Consider the following 16944-nt stretch of genomic DNA (forward strand, 5'->3'; position numbering starts at 1 on the left):
TTTGACATGCCTCAAATGCCGCTAACTTTCCGATTAACCCATCATCGTTCGTTCAAGGGGAATTTTTTCCGGGGTGCATTCAACGTGCCAGGGCTGATTCGGAGGAAGTAATCGGCGAATCGGAAACCGGAAGCGATATGAAACAGCCAATGACCCAATTCAATTGAGAAGTTATACGCAATTTAGACAGGAGATGCTAGGCTATTAGACCGCATAGTCACCATACGGCATCACCCCAACCGGCCGGGAGCGTAAATGCGGGATAGAGTATGTGGAGGAAAAGATGGGGGACGGCATCGGAGGCGGAGAAACGGAGAAAAGGAGAATCGGAGAATCAGCCGACGAATCGGCGCGGCTCAAATTTGGGTCTTTAGAATGAGGGTGCAATCAGCGTACAATATCAATTGGTGGAGACAGACCCGCTGTTGAAGTACACTCGATGAGGAGTCATGCGGAGCCATGCGGAGTATCTAGTGCGATAACTTCTTGAATGTGAGGGTTTTTTGTTCAATTCATTTCCATGCATCGATGGAGTATTATGGATACATGTACCGAGCTTCGTTTGCGCAAGTATTTAGGAAGCCCCGGTCTGCCGGCATTCGTCCGTAATGAAATATTTCATCCACTTTCTCTCGTGTGGCCTGTTTGTTTGCAGGGGGAATTGGCACGATGGCCCCAACTAATGATTCATCCGCTGTGGTGGACGAGAGTTTCCTCCAGATCGCAAATGCAGACATCGAATCAATTCTGAAGGAATTGACTTGGGAAGAGAAGATTGTGCTTCTAACAGGTATGACGGAACCGATTGGCTCATGTTATGAAAAGCAGAAATGATTCAAGCTGACCATGTTTTTCTCCACCATCAACAGGAGACGATTTCTGGCACACTGTACCAATTCCCAGACTTGGAATTCCATCGATCAGAGTCTCCGATGGCCCGAATGGAGTGCGAGGAACGCGATTTTTCAGCAGTGTCCCAGCAGCATGCCTTCCCTGTGGAACTGCGATTGGCGCAACATTCGATAGAAATCTTGCTTTGGAGATCGGTCACCTTCTCGCCGCAGAGGCTAAGGCTAAGGGTGCACATGTTATTCTAGGTCCGACCATCAATATTGCACGCGGGCCACTTGGTGGTAGAGGATTCGAATCATATTCTGAAGATCCGGTATTGTCGGGTATCCTTGCCGGACATTACTGTAAGGGTCTGAAGGAAAGGAATATAAGTGCAACCTTAAAGCACTTCGTTTGCAATGATCAGGAACACGAGCGTATGGCAGTGAATTCGATTGTGACCGATCGTGCCATGAGGGAGATCTACTTGCTACCGTTCCAAATCGCAATTGCTTTGGGAGAACCTGATGCAATCATGACTGCTTATAACAAGGTAAATGGCTTGCATGCTGCAGAGAATCCCACGCTCCTCCGAGATATTCTCCGTGGTGAGTGGGGCTGGGATGGATTGGTGATGAGCGACTGGTAAATAACAAAAGCTTACAATCTCATGGTTTCGAATACTCGGAATCGCTAATTGCTGTGTGTTCATAACAGGTTCGGCACGTACAGCACCTCTGAGGCTATCAATGCAGGCTTAGATCTGGAAATGCCAGGCCCGCCGAGATGGCGAGGAGCTGCCCTCAACCATGCTATCACGGCAAATAAAATCTCCGCGGCAACATTGAATGACCGTGTTCGTGCGGTTCTCAAATTGGTTCAAAAAGCAGCCAAATCGCGTGTACCGGATCATGCACCAGAGACACAACTAGACCGCCCTGAAGACAGGAACTTGTTGCGAAAGATCGCAGGAGAGGCCATCGTCTTGCTGAAAAATGACGACAGCGTGCTTCCCTTTAATAAAGAGAAGAAAATCGCAGTAATTGGTCCAAATGCGAAAATTGCAACATATTGCGGTGGAGGAAGCGCCGCATTGAACCCATACCGTGCTGTGACACCATACGACGGCCTCTCTGAAGCCGCTCAAGGTGGTATTGAGTTTTCCCAAGGTATTTATGGGCATCAGATGCTACCCCTACTTGGCAAGCAGCTTCAGACGGAGGACGGTACAGTAGGGTTTTCGCTGAAAATTTTCAATGAGCCTCCCACTGCGGCTTCAAGGAAGATACTAGAGGAGCGCAAAGAAACCGACTCGATGATGTTCTTCATGGACTATACTCATCCAGAGCTGCAGCCAACCTGGTATGCAGATGCTGAAGGGTATTTCATTCCTGATTCATCTGGTGTATACGATTTCGGTCTCACTGTCAACGGCACCGGACGGATGTTCGTGAACGGAGAGCTTGTTATCAACAATGCAGATGTTCAAAGACCCGGAACAAGCTTCTTTGGAAATGGGACCGTGGAAGAAATAGTTTCTTTGAGCTTGGAGGCTGGAAGAAAATACAAGATTCTCACGCAGTGGGGATGCGGCAAGACAAGCACCTTTAAAGTGCCCGGTGTTGTTGATTTCGGACATGGAGGCTTCCGATTTGGTGCTTGCAAGCAGCTTTCTCCCGAAGAAGGAATCGCTGAAGCAGCTCAAGTGGCCTCTAATGCCGACCAAGTTGTTATTTTTGCTGGATTGAGCTCCGAATGGGAATCTGAGGGTGAAGATCGAGCAACAATGAAGTTGCCTCCCCATACCGACGAGTTGATCTCCAGGGTTCTCGAATCAAATAAGAACACTGTCGTGGTAGTCCAAAGCGGAACGCCAGTCGAGATGCCTTGGATTGATAATGCCAAAGCTGTGCTCCATGCCTGGTACGGAGGAAATGAAACAGGACATGCAATTTCGGATGTCCTTCTCGGAGACGTCAACCCCGTAAGACTGTAACCCCCAATCCTCGTGAGAATCTCAGCTGACACATACCCCTTTCAGGCCGCAAAACTTCCTCTCACCTTTCCTCGCCGACTCAAGGATAACCCCACATACTTCAACTATAGGTCCGAAGGAGGTCGTATCTTGTATGGCGAGGATGTGTACGTGGGGTACCGCTACTATGATGGTCTAGAAGTTGACCCGCTGTTCCCCTTCGGACACGGACTTTCATATACAACATTCAAGATCTCAAACCTCGAGCTGGCCAAGGTCTCCGAGAGCTCATTGCAGGTGAAACTCAAATTGCAAAATACCGGACTCAGGGATGGCTCTGAGGTTGTGCAAGTATACGTAGCTCCTTTGTCGTCTCCCATCAGGCGTCCTGTCAAGGAACTGAAAGAGTTCAAAAAGGTGCAATTGGAAGCTGGGTCGCAGGAAGACGTCACTATTCCTCTAGATCTCATCCGGGCAACCAGCTTTTGGGACGAGAAGAGTAGCAACTGGTGTAGTCACAGTGGCTCCTACAAGATCCTGGTTGGAACAAGCAGTCGTGGCGTCTTTCTGGAGGAATCGCTAGATATTGCTGAGACCAAATTCTGGACTGGTCGCTGGGATGCTCCAATCTGAGTATGATAGAAAAAGTCAATCTAATAGAAATGTTATTGCTCTCAAATGAGAATGGTGCATATTCACCCCTTAGGAAGGCGATCCGTATCAATCCAGGGCTGTAGATGCATTGTGTTCAATGATTCACTACTATCCAGTCGTGATAGAATATCTGTGGACTTTTGGATGTAGTCGGTGACCTGCTTTGATATAGGGTCTTCTGGATGTAACGGACAAGAAAGGAGACTTGCCGCGATATCCCTCACCTTTGTCGCGAGGTGAAGTCCATTTGCTTCGAGGCATTCGGATGGTGAGTTGAATACAATGAATAGAAGCTGACGGCATAAAGATTCACGATCAATCCAGAAAGTCCGCGGGTCCAAATTTGTGTGCTGGAGAGACATTGCAGCTTCTAGCTGATCCAATATAAGGCTTTGTAGCCACAGATGGGTGACATGGATATTCACTCTCATTGCCGAAAATTGGAAGTAGAGGATTGTATCCGTGCTTCCCAATTGATTAATGTGCTCGGTTGCGTTGTTAAGTTGCCAAGGTTGGAGATAAGGCGGGACGTCGTCCAAAAGAGGTTTCAAGTCGTGGAACCGATTTTGAAAATAACCCAGTTGGGAATGATGATCTTTTATTCGTACGCACGGGCAAGGTTCATTCTCATTTCTATTCTGATCGAGACTCTGGATCGATGCCCAGAATATCCGAGAATGTAAGTTAAATCCAGACATGAGCGAGGGGCTCGCGTTAGATGGAAAGACGACTTCATGTTCAAATATAAATTCGTCATCGACTTCGAGGGGCAAGAGGTCTCCAGGATTGATTAACCTTAATAAAACCGGGTCTAAAAAGGTAAGGCGTTCACCATGCAGATTTTGGAGACTGGCGTGACTAGATCCAGACGTTAGCTCTCTTGCAACCGAGAAGCAACCCCAACACAACTTACACGTAGATATAAAACACAAGCCAGAACCCCTTTTTACGGAGTTGGGTTTCAATACAGTTCAACCCTTCGTAGTTCGTTATAAGGTGCATTTTCAATAGTCGCGCAATTTGCATTGCCTCAACACTGAGCATTCGTGACCAATTTTGGTCACCGAGTTGCAAAAAAGCAGCAGAAAAGAGATAAGAGACTGCGAATTTCTGAAAATTGAGCTGGTCAAAATACGACCAGCTTCTCATCAAGACAGCCTTCTTATAGCAAGAGTGAACAAATTCTTTGCGTGATGAGAGTTGAAGTGGTTGTGCATGGCTTTTATAGACTGAAAAATTGCTCGCTAAAGTGGCCACGACCAGTGCGGCAATGCCAAGCGTGACGGCATAAAAACCTTCGTCTTCGCAGTCTTGATCCTTGCGTAGGGCCTCACGAAATGAGGGACGATGTACAATTGGAACTAAAGGATAGAGTCGATCCAAATAGTCTTGCATCAAGATCTTGAATAAACCTCGATTGCAAAGATCATCGGTCCTGTAGCGGACATCTGGAGGAGGCTCCTGTGATCTTGCATTGGCTTCCGTCCTGGTCCATATAAGCATGAATCAACCCTATCTGGTAAATACGTATCTTAGTTCTAATCATACCGTCTCTTGGGCCCACGTGGTTTTGATGGAGAATTAAATGTGCATAGTATATTCAACCTTTCACAGCGTTGACATCGCGAAGACAATGCGGCATTTTCGGGCGAAGGCAGCAGGCATTTGACCTTGCGCTTGCGGCAAATATCGCAGGCCTGCGTAGTAAGATCTGTCCTTGCAACGCCATTGTAGTCTGCTCTCTCGGGCATGACTGAAGTTGGTGCGCATTGAAGAAGGTGAAAGTTGGCCAAGCCAGGTGGTGGAGTGGTTCAAAACCACGTGCCGGACCAATTAGACTGCTCATTTGTATACAACCAACTGCAACCTCCACTTTGTATGTATTCACTATCGATTGACGATACAATTTATTTTACAATTTATTTTTGATTACATATTTCTACATAAATCCTCTTCGAATTCTACAGCTACTCAATATAGGAGCTTGACATCAAATTCGAAGTCTTCAAAGTTGGTCTTGCCTGAGTGACTATCTTGAAGATGCCTTGTACCCTTGCCACTTGTAGTAATTCTCTAAATGAATGTTTAAAGTGGTACAAGTATTCAATTTCTATTTGAATTATTTGGTATAATTTGCTGTCCTTCTTTCAAGCAGTCATCTTGGATAACTCAAATAGGAAATGGCAGGTAGTTCTGCACTTTCCTTCCCAGAAATCCTCGACCTCTTCGACATTCACTCTCTTCTTCTCTTTTCTTTTTCGCAGTACTCTCAAAAGCTCCCCTTCTCTTTTGTTCGAGAATATACATCCTCGTCTATGTCAGCATGAATTCCCGATCAAGCCCAAGGTCTCGGTCCCAACTGCATTGGCATCGACCACGCCTACCAAAGACTACAAGCAGCTCGCGACCAGCAACACCTCCCTTAAATCCTTCTCTGAATATCCAAGCTACTCCAAATGCACCGCCTCCAGTATACACACCTTCGTCTCATCCACCCGGCTACGCTGATATACACCTTACACCCCTCGCAAGTACCCGTCCAAGTACAACTGCTACTCCAACTCTGAGTACAAATACAATATCACGGCTCTCCCTCGCAGCTACCTCCCATACTGCAACACTCTCGGAGACATCCGTTCATTCATATAATGCTACCACAGGCGATGAATCACTCAGACAAGGTGCAATTGCTGTGGAGACCCAATCCAAGGAGAACACGACCGGCTTGTTTGAAATCATTCTGCGGACACTTCATCGGTGGCGATGGTGGATTCTTGTGATTGTTTTCTTGGCGCTCTTCATAGTTGCCATGGTCTGGTGGATTCTATCGTCGTCTATTGGGGTGACATACCGTACGGGTCACGTTTGACTGTGCTCGTCCTGACTGTCCAACTTTTGGATTGTTCACATATTGCCATGTTTCTGCTTACCGCGAGCAATGTATACATTTTACAACCGACAAACCTGATCTCTCCAAAAGTAATGCTATTCTTTCATATGACGCGTGATGCATATTGACTAGCATATATGACATAATGTTCGGCCCTACTATCATATCATTAACGTACAGTAATATCTAAGGTATGACAACTTGAACTTGAGGTTGATATACAATACTACTACCTAGTCTCACGCTTTGGTGTGAAGCCGTAATCTATCAAATCCCTCTTAGTCAATCCAAACTATACAAATCCTCATTTGGAAAAAAGTGAATCTCACTTTGGCTCTTTTTGGATTCGGCGCCTTCCCAAAGTGTGCGCCGCCAAGGCAAACCGTGGAAGATCTTCCTGGTTATACTTCCACCTCCAACCATCCTCTACTTCTTCTCTTTCTTCCTTTCTTTATTTCTTCCCTCACCTTTTCCATTCCTTTAATCTTCTCCAAAAAACCTCTTTCAAACCACTTCTGACATATCAAGCTTCCTACCTGGGATAACAGTGACTTTGCAACCACTCAAAAGGGCAATACCAAAACCCTCACCTTGAGCGTCTCATATCAACAAACATTCAACGTCATGGTGCAGCCTCCCCAACTACCTCTTGGTAAGCACTGAACCTCCCCCCTAGTCCGTGATGGCCTTAATATTGACTCGAAAAACTAGCAGCGCATTGTGCCAATGAATCAACTCAACACCCGGGAACCACTGCAGGCACGTCGGCTCCCGGTACACAATCTCCAACAAACACCTTAACAAATATACTCCCAAGCGCCGAAGCATATGAAAAGAGACCATGGTGGATCACACTCAAACGAAAAATGAACGGCGAATTTGAAACCGAAAAGGAACAACTCACTTTCAATAAACTAGTCATGATTATAATTCTCCTCGTGGTCGTGGCTATTTTCGCTATCATGTTCGTTTCAATCGGTTTAGTTCACCACCCTTCGCCAAATAGGATACAACAGAAGAACGAACCCAAATCAGCTCATCAAGTACTAACAACCACTACCGTGACAGCGACAATCTCACTCTCAACTGCTGCAAGCGAGTCTTCTGAAGAGATCCGCGTTGCCATGGTCGAGAAACTCGATTCCCAATCCATTAAGGCTCGATCTCTAGCCCCTCCTTACCTTGACGCATGTAAGATAAATAATGACTGTGATTGGGGATACAGATGTCTTGAGGGACTCTGTCATCCTGGCTGCGACTCTGATGGTGATTGTCGCAAGTTGCATAAATGCGGACACTGGAAACATGATGGTCCGAGTGATAATTACTGTATGGTTCAGCCTCATAAGGTCTGCCGTACTCATCTTGGATTTTGCGTTGTGGATAATGATTGTTGTTCGGGTCGCTGTAGGTCTAAGGGGAAGTGGAAGATGTGTCAACCCAGTGCTGGTAGGAATGTACCTCCACTGTTGATGCTTGACCCTTGATGTGATTGTGTACTAGTTATACGAAGATACCAAGTCTGTATGATGATCTGATTTCTTGCTCTTTTTTGGGAGCATATTTTCTTACGGGGCTGTTTGTGAAGAACTTTTGTCGTTCGAGCTTTGAGTGTACGATTTTTCTATTTGTTACGCGGCCAGGGGAGTCGGTCTGATCATTTTCATTGATTTCTTCATGTTTTTCGTATATTAGGATTGTTTCCCGTCGCGTGCGTTGAATTCTTTGTCATTTTGATGTTGACTAGCCTAGTTTAGTCCTTGCTCTAAGATTTGAATTGAATGGACTTTCTCATTCTCTACCTTCGATACCCCATACCTATGGTTAGTTCCATCTGCTTATCATGTCATAGATAATACTGGCGACCTTACCGGTGAACTATGAGTACGAAGATCTAGGGTCCATTTTAGATCTACTACTAGTAGGTGATCTGGACTTTCCAAGGTCAAGCGATGTATTGGAGATAATTCTGATTCTGTAATATGCATTTGGTATCATGAAAATTAAACACCTTCGCAAACCGCTGAGCAGAGCAAGGCGAACAATCAAAAGGAAGAAGTAATGAAAGAAAAACGCCATTCAAAGCACTCCATGCCGTGCCTTGAAGATGGATATCTTATCATCATAATAGTGAATCTCCTGTAATCGGAACTGAACGCGTCCAGCGCTATCATCTTCCGCTTCATCATAGTCGTCACCGTCATCCAGATCGCTGTTAAGGAGGTCGGACTCATTGTCCGTGTACGAAGGAAGGTTATTATCGTCTTCCTGGGCTGACATTTCGTCGAAATCGGAGAGATTGTCGCCTTCTCCTGTGATATCGTTCGTATTTTGATCACCGTATACGGGAAGTTTTTCATGTCGGTCTTCTTCGATTATTTGATAGCATTTCATTTGGAGGCCGATGTATGTCATCTTGAGGTCTGGTCGAATGCTCACTATATCGAGAACTTGGAGGGCAAATTCTTTCAAGTTGACTTGTATGTTGTGGCTGATGTGTGGGAGATATAATGCGCGAAGCTGGGGTATGTTAGGGAGTCGTTGGAGAAAGTAGTGCTAGAAATATGGTCAATTATGTTGTTTCCAAGAAAGCTTGGCCGATATCAAGTGGAAGACGCCCACTCACCCAATCCTGATAGCGAATGGCCATGCCAAGCTCCCTCAGCTGCGGCATTCGCCCGCTTGTCACGAAAGCGATCATATCCGGGTTAAAGATCCACTTCTTCCATTTGTTACTCATGTTGTCGGTTCCATCATGTCTGTCGGAGGCATCAATCAAGACCTTGCGCAGGCTCAGTCGGTGTCTGCGCAGGATATGTTTGTAAATTGTCTCGATTTGAACATTCGACTCGTGCGCCACAGATTCATGGAAAAAAACACTTTCCAGGGTATTTGGAGCGAGAGCATCCTTAATGAAAAGCATCAAGAACGGGGTGACATTATCCGTTCGCAGATGTTTAATTCTGAGCGAATAATCGGCCGCATTGAAGCTCCCTCGACTCCGATCCCCATTCGCCAATCGTTTGATTGGCGTTGCCGGGGTGCGTACTTGCGACGAAGAGCTCGCCATAGATGCTCATGATCATCGCAACAGATCAGAGTTAGTGTTCTGAGACGTGTCCAATCAATTGTCGGTAAGAGCGTTGATATCGATAGAGGTATTCGCTCCAGCTCGAGTACTTCCAGCTTTAATTTATCCTCGCTGGCCTGGAGAGCCGATATAAGCGGATGTGGCTTGGTAAGAGTGTTGTGAGAGGCTGCGGATTGTGGGTCGTGGATTTCTTTCACTGCATCTGGGGTCATTTGCTTTTCCTTTTCCTCAGGCGAGCTTTCGCTCTCTTTCTCATTTCGAAGAGGATCATTCTTTTGCTTCTCTGTTGAGGTTGTGTCTTTGGGGCTAGATATCGGAGAAATAACGTTTTCCTTTTTCATCTGAGGACCGCTCTTCGAAAGGATGCTCAATAACCCCCCAGGTCTCGGCCAACTTGGTTTAGCACCAGTGGTGTCCGAATCTTTCGCGCAAACAATCCAGTCAGTAAGATGGGCCTTTGAAGCGACCCCAATTCTGAGTTCAACAAGGCAATGACGGGATTTCTCGATCAGCTCTGCCAACTCCTCGACATAAGATGGCTCATCTATGTCTAACACGGCCACGCTCTTTAATGGGGGTAGCACAGAAAAAGAAGGATACTCGACATGCTTATACCTCCGAAATAAATTACTCGCAGCCTCGGATGCCGGAGCAATACGAAGAACATTTTCTGAGTTATCGTGCCAGCGCACCCATATCCTTTCCAAGCGACATTCATGGCCCGGTCTGTCTGCCAGCGAAGCCAAAGCCAGCCAGATTTCACGAACCACGCCGGTCGGCATATCCCAAATAAACGCCTCCAGGTTGATCATTCGTGCGACAGCAAGGGCAACCAGCGTCCCTAACATCTTCCCGACCTCTCTATTCACAGAGTATTCTTCGACCCAGCTCAGCGGGCCATTGCCGATCGAAAATGTCCGAGTGTACTGCGCGTAATAATTGCCCCGACGGGAACGCGCCCCCTTGCTTAAAACATCTCTTCGGTTTGAGTTTTGGTAATCATCGTCGGAACAGCCGCATTTCGAACAGGCTTTAGCGTGAGTCGAGTTCAGTCTTGGAGGTGGGAGTTGCTGGAAGATATCTTCACCCATTACCAGGGTTGATAGGCCATATGATAGGGCATCCACCCCAGAATCCTCTTCAGTAGAAGGGTTTAACGATTCCGGCCAGACAATATCAAAGCGTGAGTACATATTTGGGATAGCAAGGCTATGAAGCGCAGAGCAGGTCAGAGCGAGAGATGCGAGGTCGTTGGTATGCGTGATCTGTTTATGACAGAAGAGGGAGTATTAGACGTATTCACGGATAGAGTCCGGGAATACTGCACTTACCTCTTTCACAATGACTTTAAGGATATCAAGTGGGAGATCGAGCAGTTTCAGTGGTTTGCTTGGCTTCAACACAGTCGCATCATAGATAACCGGTGCCGTGAGGGAAGTCGAGGTCGGGGTTGTGGATGAGTCTTCGGAGCTATGACTCGACGCAGCGGGTTGATCCAAATGAACTTTACTCAAAGGTGTCGAGAGACAATGCATCCCTAGACTATTATTAGGTTCCAAAGATGCAGTGCTATGACTTGAAACAAAGTCCTCATCGTCCGACGATAGCGCCGGATCGGAGCCAGGCCGATCGGCCCAGTTCGACCGGACGGCTGCCATAAGTGTAGAGAGTGGGTTAGAAAGTGGATTGCAGATTTGAGAAGTTTTTAAGGTGGATCAACTCTGAAGGAACATAGCAAAAACCAAGGGGAGAATCCAACAGGTTTCCACATGTCACTTCAAAGAGGTCCAACAGGAGGAGGAGGTTGAAGGGGTCTGGGGAAGCAATAAGCTCGTGGAGTTGCCTCGCCGATCACGGGTTACGTAATCGTTAGTCGATCACTCATTTTCTATACATCAACATCTACAATTGCATACTATTAATTATTAGTAGGGTTGAGTAACTGTGGAAGAGGATTTGAAAATATCCCAAAACTGCTTAAGTCAGATTTTATACCTGTTCACTTGCACTAACAGATTGTCTTCAAGGTTGAGATGCTTATCATGTCGAACTCTTTGAGTTCCCCGCCCAGAGGTGCTCCATATTAGTATCAGGTAGTATTTCAGGTAGTATTTACTAGGACTACTGGAATATACTGTCGAATGGGAGCATTCATACTCTGTATGCTCCAGTGGCCTCCAGACCAGCCTGAGACTTAGTATGACATTTATACCCTTTAAGTAGCTTCTAGTCTATTACCATAATAGCACCGGTTCAATGGTTCGTTGAAAGCCTCCAATTGTCATTTCAAAGAGGAGAAAAAACATACTAACCATAGTATATTTTGCCTGATAATACTTTGTGTGCTCATTTCTTCGCTATAATTAACAAGTTTTCTATCAAGTGAAACGAAAGTTATATCAGAATGCTCTTTTTGTTGCTGATGATGCTCTACATAAAACCAAACTGATACCTCTGCTAACCGTGTAAACTCAGCACCAACATTTCATATTACTTCCTAAGACTGAAGTCTGTCCGGAGAAAATGTGCAAAAAATTATCAATCCAAAATATCTATATGAAGTCTATAAATCTAAACTAAGTCACCACTACCATGCCTCCCGAACACTTTGTGCCCCTCCACTCCTTTGACTCAGATTCTCATGCGTAACATCAATCTGATTCGACACCACAATCCCATTCGATGAAGGTGTCTCATGAGGGTGGACCGGCGCAATATGACTTCTTAAGTTATTCATCTTGATCTCATCCTCCATCATCCGTTCCTCACTCTCAGTGAACGTCATTCCAATCGTGATAGGATCCATGCTCGCGGGTCCGCTGCCCTTGCGACTGTATAGGTCACCGCGGCCACTGATACTACGAAACCCACTCGGTCCAGAAGGTGGCTTGTAACTTGTCCTTTGTGATGATCCGAATCGGCTGCCAAATACTTTTGTGAGCCAGGTACGGAATAGGTGGAAGACCATCGGAAGGTTGGTCGTTATCACTGCGACGAAGGTCTCGCGGGTTCCCCATTCCTCAGCGACGGCAGCACCTTTTTCTGGTTGCTGAGCGTGACACATAAATGTTAGCTTCAAGCTGGTGGTTGTCGGAGACAAATGTATATGTTGGAGGTTGGTGTTGACTTACCACTAGCAGGAAGACACTTTTCAAGGTCGCGCAGACGAGAATGAAAATACCGGCGCTGAGGACTATTGTTGTCGCGATTTTCTTGATTAGCTTTAGACTGGATTTCCAAAGCATGGGAATTGGAATGAAAATGAGGTATGGGTCTGTGATAAGATTGGCAGCGAAGGTCACGCCGATCACCGGCTTGGCAATTGCTGGTTGGCACATATCTAGATGAAGAAATCAGCGTCAATATTTCCTGTACTTTTTTTTTCGCACTTTAGTTTGCACAGAATCTATTGGGTACTAACTGCCGGGATCGGGGTTGATTTGCCAATTTTTGTAGAATGGTCTGCATGATGCGAGGATTGTGATCATGCTGGCGACGAAGCTCACGGCGACAAGGACAAATCCGACCCATACTGGGATCTGGTATCGACGACCGAGGCCCTCCTATAATGCAATCTTTTTTAGCCGTGTATTCGAGATGATCCAGGGTTCACGTTCTATTATGATGTCGGGAATTCGTACCATAAGGCGGATATAGAACGCTAACATTGACAATTTCAGAGAGTTAATCAATGCGACATATGTACTCCATCCTGCGATTTGAATCTTGGAGCCAATCACCCTAGCAAGAAAGATTGTTGGTTACTCGATTTCATTTACGTTTTCTGTCTTTCGCCTGCGGGATATAGGTACCTGGAGTGATATTCGGGATCGCTTGGGGACAAAGCGCTCCGTTGCGCAGCCGTCATGCTGTTATTTGCGAGGCCGCCGGCATAATTACCCACAGAAAATGCGAGACTCGTCTGTGCTGTGTAGAAAATCTGTATCAAATTAGTATGCGCACACGGATGACAAGATTATTCGGGCCGTACGCACAATTCCGAGCCATATTAAGTAGTCATCTAGGCGCAGATTCCTCCAACCTACAGCTCCGACTCGAGCATATGTTCTGAGTATCGTAAAAGCGACGCCAATTGCGTAGAGAGTCCATAATTCAACGTTGATCTTATAAGCGGCATCTGCTTGGGCATCTCGCGCCTCTAAGCCGAAGGTCATGATTTCCAGTGGGTTTGCCCTAACGGTTGCGGAGTCTGATCAGCAATCGAGAATAATGAATGGAGTCGTAGGACATTTGAAAATGATATAGAAAAGACGCTCTAAGTCATATTCCCTGTCCGATCACGTTTTCATACCGTCGGAAATACCGAGTAGCTCGGCGGTCTCAATTTTAAGAAAGACGTTGAAGATACATGTGTTCATGCAGGGTTAGTTTCCATGGGACTGGGGATATCTTCAACGAGTTCGTCAAGTAGCCTGGCCATTAGCAGAAAGCATTGTCTGGCCGGTTTCACAGTGCAAAAAATTCGATTGCCAGTTAGATTGCAGAATACCACATTTTCAGCTAATTCCAAGGGTTCCATTCGAATAGTTGGCCAGTGATCTCTCGGAATGAGGTCGATTTTGCCATTCTCCATTTTTCTGTAGTCTGTGGAAAGGCAGTTCTTACGTAGTCCGACCCACAACTCCCAGATCATGTAGTATCCATTCTACGGCGAGGCTCTTTATTCTGCACTAATGCCAGTCCATAAATTTGCAGGATTCATTGTTTGATAGTACTTTTGTCTGAAGAGTACTTTTCTAGTGCGGGTAATTCATCCATACTTCAATTAAAGGAGGACCCTTTGCTTCAGGTTGAGTCGTCTATTTGAGGGTCAATATAAAATCGGATCTCTCGGATAACCGTGGAAGCAATTTAAGGCTAATCAATCGTTCGGTTAGCAGAAAATACATGGAAAGTGGGGTCCTCAATTTGTTTTCATTCCTGTTATCTTCATCAGCCTCTTTATTTACACTTTGATGAATGTCTCAGGAATGATCTTAGTGCATCTACTAGCTTAAATAGTCCACGTGGTGTTGGTTCAACTACGGATTCTAGTATGCTACCAGAACAATCTCGCCATCACTAGCTCAGAAAACTCACACTGCTTGACAAAAATCATCTGATATCTCTTCCAAGTTCCACTTTAGGGCTTGGAGGCCAAAAATCAGCGTCTCATAAATAGGGTTCGGCCAACGCTTCGACATATTGGCCATCAACAGATCTACGCCCTTGAACAGAAAAGTGCACCAGGTGCACAGTGCATGGAAAATGAATGTCCCCGCATTCTAGCTTGAAAAATTGTTTTGGAAAACTGCCTGCAAAAAAGCACAGGTATTACCCCTACGTGAGTAGAAAGAACGAAAGCAATGTAGAACAATATTGTACTGTAGTACTACTTTCAACGGAGGTTTCACCACACATGGCCTTTTTTTCCGACTCTCCACAGCACAATCTCGACATATTAACGAGGTGGATTGTCCAAAGGCTGTGTAGACGGCCAATCAACCGAGTGCAGTGGACTCCATAAGAAGGACCGAGGCTCCGTTTGAAGCCGAATCGCCCCACATGTTTGGGGTCCAAAGTCCACAAAGCCATCGGCGAGATCTTGTTTCGGACCACCCGATGGACAACGCCCAACCGAGCACGTTCCATGGGTGGATCAACTGAGTTGGAGTTATGAATGGAATTGCACTTGAGTTCTCAGTTTGTAGGGTTTGTCTGAGAATCTCCGAGGGGCGATGTGGGGTCAATTTTGTGCAAGGGATGAATTTCTGACGAGCTCAAGGTTCTTTCTGAAGATAGATAAGTTTTGGGTTTTTTGTCTTCGTCTTAACTTTTGTGAGCTCAAAATTCTCAGTCGGGTTTAAATGATCTTCACAATGAAGTTGCTCACTGTTGTTGCGACTTGGGCTTCTATCGCGACGGGGAGTGCTTTACAGGGAAGTTGCTCTAGCTGTGATATTGACTTGAAGGCCCTTGGAAAAAGCCTGTCAAGCACTGCCAAAGTCTATTGTCCTGGTACCAGTGGCTTCAAGAATGTTACCACCCGCTGGTCTGTTCTTGAAGAGCCCAAAGTCAATGTAGTCGTCGTACCCGGGACAGAGAACGACGTCGCCGAGACTGTAGGTTTTGCAATCCACTCCAACTTCCCAACTCTGAAGGAATCTAGTCTCAGGGAGAGTTAGTACGCAGAGAAAGTAAATTTTTACTAACTGCGTATTTCATTGGTTTAGGTCAAATATGCGAACAAGAAGAATGTTCCTTTCCTCACCTACAACGGTGTCCACGGTGCCCTCGTTTCCCTAGGCAAGATGGATCACGGAGTCGGCATCTCTCTTAGCCAGCTGCGCAGCGTCAAGGTTGCTGAAGATGGACAAACTGCCACAATTGGTGGTGGCGTCATGTCCAAGCAGGTTACTGATGCTCTATGGGCAGCTGGAAAGCAGACTGTCACCGGAACCTGCGAGTGTGTTAGTTATCTGGGCCCTGCGCTCGGTGGTGGTCATGGCTGGCTTCAAGGTCACCACGGTCTTGTCGCCGATCAATTTGTATCGATGAATGTCGTACTTGCCAACGGCACTTTGACCACCATCGACGCCAACTCTGAGCTGTGGTGGGCCATGAAGGGTGCCGGCCACAACTTCGGAATCGTCACCTCGATCACCATCAAGATCTTCGATATCGAACACAGTGACTGGGCTATTGAGACCATCACTTTCAGCGGTGACAAGGTTGAGGCCATCTATCAAGCTGCCAATGACTACCTCATCAAGAACGGCACCCAATCCGCCGATATCATCAACTGGTCCTACTGGATGAACAACGCCGAGGCCGACTCCAACAACCCCGTCATCGTCTTCTACATCATCCAAGAAGGTGTCAAGACCGTCGACTCCATTTACACTAAGCCCTTCCATGACATCGGTCCAATCTCCATCGACCCTCAAGCAGGAACCTACAAAGACCTCGCTGGATGGACCAGCATCGCCCTGGACTCCCCTCCCTGCCAAAAACTTGGCTTCGCCAATCCTCGTTTCCCTATCTACCTGGAACAATATAACGTTGCCGCTCAGAAGAAGGCGTGGGACATCTACGCCCCCGCCATTCGCGGCTCCTCCGCCTTCAATAACTCCATCTTTATGTTCGAAGGCTACTCCGCCGGCGGTGTCCACGCCATTCCCGCAGACTCCACTGCCTTCGCTTTCCGCGCAGAGAACTTGCTCGCCGCCCCGATGATCAACTACTCCCCTGCCGGTGAGGATCTGGAGCAAAAGGCTGCTGATCTGGGTAACCAGCTTCGCAATGTCCTTCATGAAGCTACTAACCGCGATGACTTCCGCGCTTATATCAACTATGCCTACGGCACGGAGACATCGCAGCAGATTTACGGTAGTGAGCAGTGGCGTCAGCAGCGTCTGCGGGATCTCAAGAATAAGTATGATCCCGAGGGCAAGTTGAGCTTCTATGCTCCTATTGAGTAAATGGTTGGCGGTAGGTTCTGAT

The 16944-nt window shown here is 46.5% G+C and overlaps 6 protein-coding genes across 6 annotated transcripts; 3 read left to right on the forward strand and 3 right to left on the reverse strand.

Moving 5' to 3' along the window:
* Positions 1-669: 669 nt before the first annotated feature.
* Positions 670-3439, forward strand: N7469_003502 (beta-glucosidase; the record flags this gene model as incomplete). The annotated part of the gene is made up of 4 exons (XM_056642422.1): positions 670-790; positions 870-1476; positions 1549-2815; positions 2873-3439. The coding sequence occupies 4 exons, from the start codon at positions 670-672 to the stop codon at positions 3437-3439; spliced, it is 2562 nt and encodes an 853-aa protein (XP_056501834.1).
* A 930-nt stretch (positions 3440-4369) lies between these two features.
* N7469_003503 (beta-glucosidase) lies at positions 4370-5211 on the reverse strand (the record flags this gene model as incomplete). Its single annotated transcript, XM_056642423.1, has 2 exons — positions 4370-4946; positions 5009-5211. The coding sequence occupies 2 exons, from the start codon at positions 5209-5211 to the stop codon at positions 4370-4372; spliced, it is 780 nt and encodes a 259-aa protein (XP_056501835.1).
* A 572-nt stretch (positions 5212-5783) lies between these two features.
* N7469_003504 (uncharacterized protein) lies at positions 5784-6329 on the forward strand (the record flags this gene model as incomplete). Its single annotated transcript, XM_056642424.1, has 1 exon — positions 5784-6329. One exon carries the CDS (start codon positions 5784-5786, stop codon positions 6327-6329), a length of 546 nt encoding a protein of 181 aa, XP_056501836.1.
* A 2100-nt stretch (positions 6330-8429) lies between these two features.
* On the reverse strand, positions 8430-11099 carry N7469_003505 (uncharacterized protein; the record flags this gene model as incomplete). Its single annotated transcript, XM_056642425.1, has 4 exons — positions 8430-8906; positions 8977-9313; positions 9400-10706; positions 10773-11099. The coding sequence occupies 4 exons, from the start codon at positions 11097-11099 to the stop codon at positions 8430-8432; spliced, it is 2448 nt and encodes an 815-aa protein (XP_056501837.1).
* A 929-nt stretch (positions 11100-12028) lies between these two features.
* On the reverse strand, positions 12029-13616 carry N7469_003506 (uncharacterized protein; the record flags this gene model as incomplete). The annotated part of the gene is made up of 6 exons (XM_056642426.1): positions 12029-12490; positions 12573-12781; positions 12863-13004; positions 13083-13182; positions 13221-13381; positions 13437-13616. The coding sequence occupies 6 exons, from the start codon at positions 13614-13616 to the stop codon at positions 12029-12031; spliced, it is 1254 nt and encodes a 417-aa protein (XP_056501838.1).
* A 1704-nt stretch (positions 13617-15320) lies between these two features.
* N7469_003507 (putative FAD-dependent oxygenase) lies at positions 15321-16922 on the forward strand (the record flags this gene model as incomplete). Its single annotated transcript, XM_056642427.1, has 2 exons — positions 15321-15563; positions 15675-16922. 2 exons carry the CDS (start codon positions 15321-15323, stop codon positions 16920-16922), a joined length of 1491 nt encoding a protein of 496 aa, XP_056501839.1.
* Positions 16923-16944: the final 22 nt, after the last annotated feature.

Source organism: Penicillium citrinum, assembly GCF_028827155.1.
Source record: "Penicillium citrinum strain IBT 23319 chromosome Unknown utg000003l:1.0-4596430.0:1.0-4598250.0, whole genome shotgun sequence".
Lineage (NCBI taxonomy): Eukaryota > Fungi > Ascomycota > Eurotiomycetes > Eurotiales > Aspergillaceae > Penicillium > Penicillium citrinum.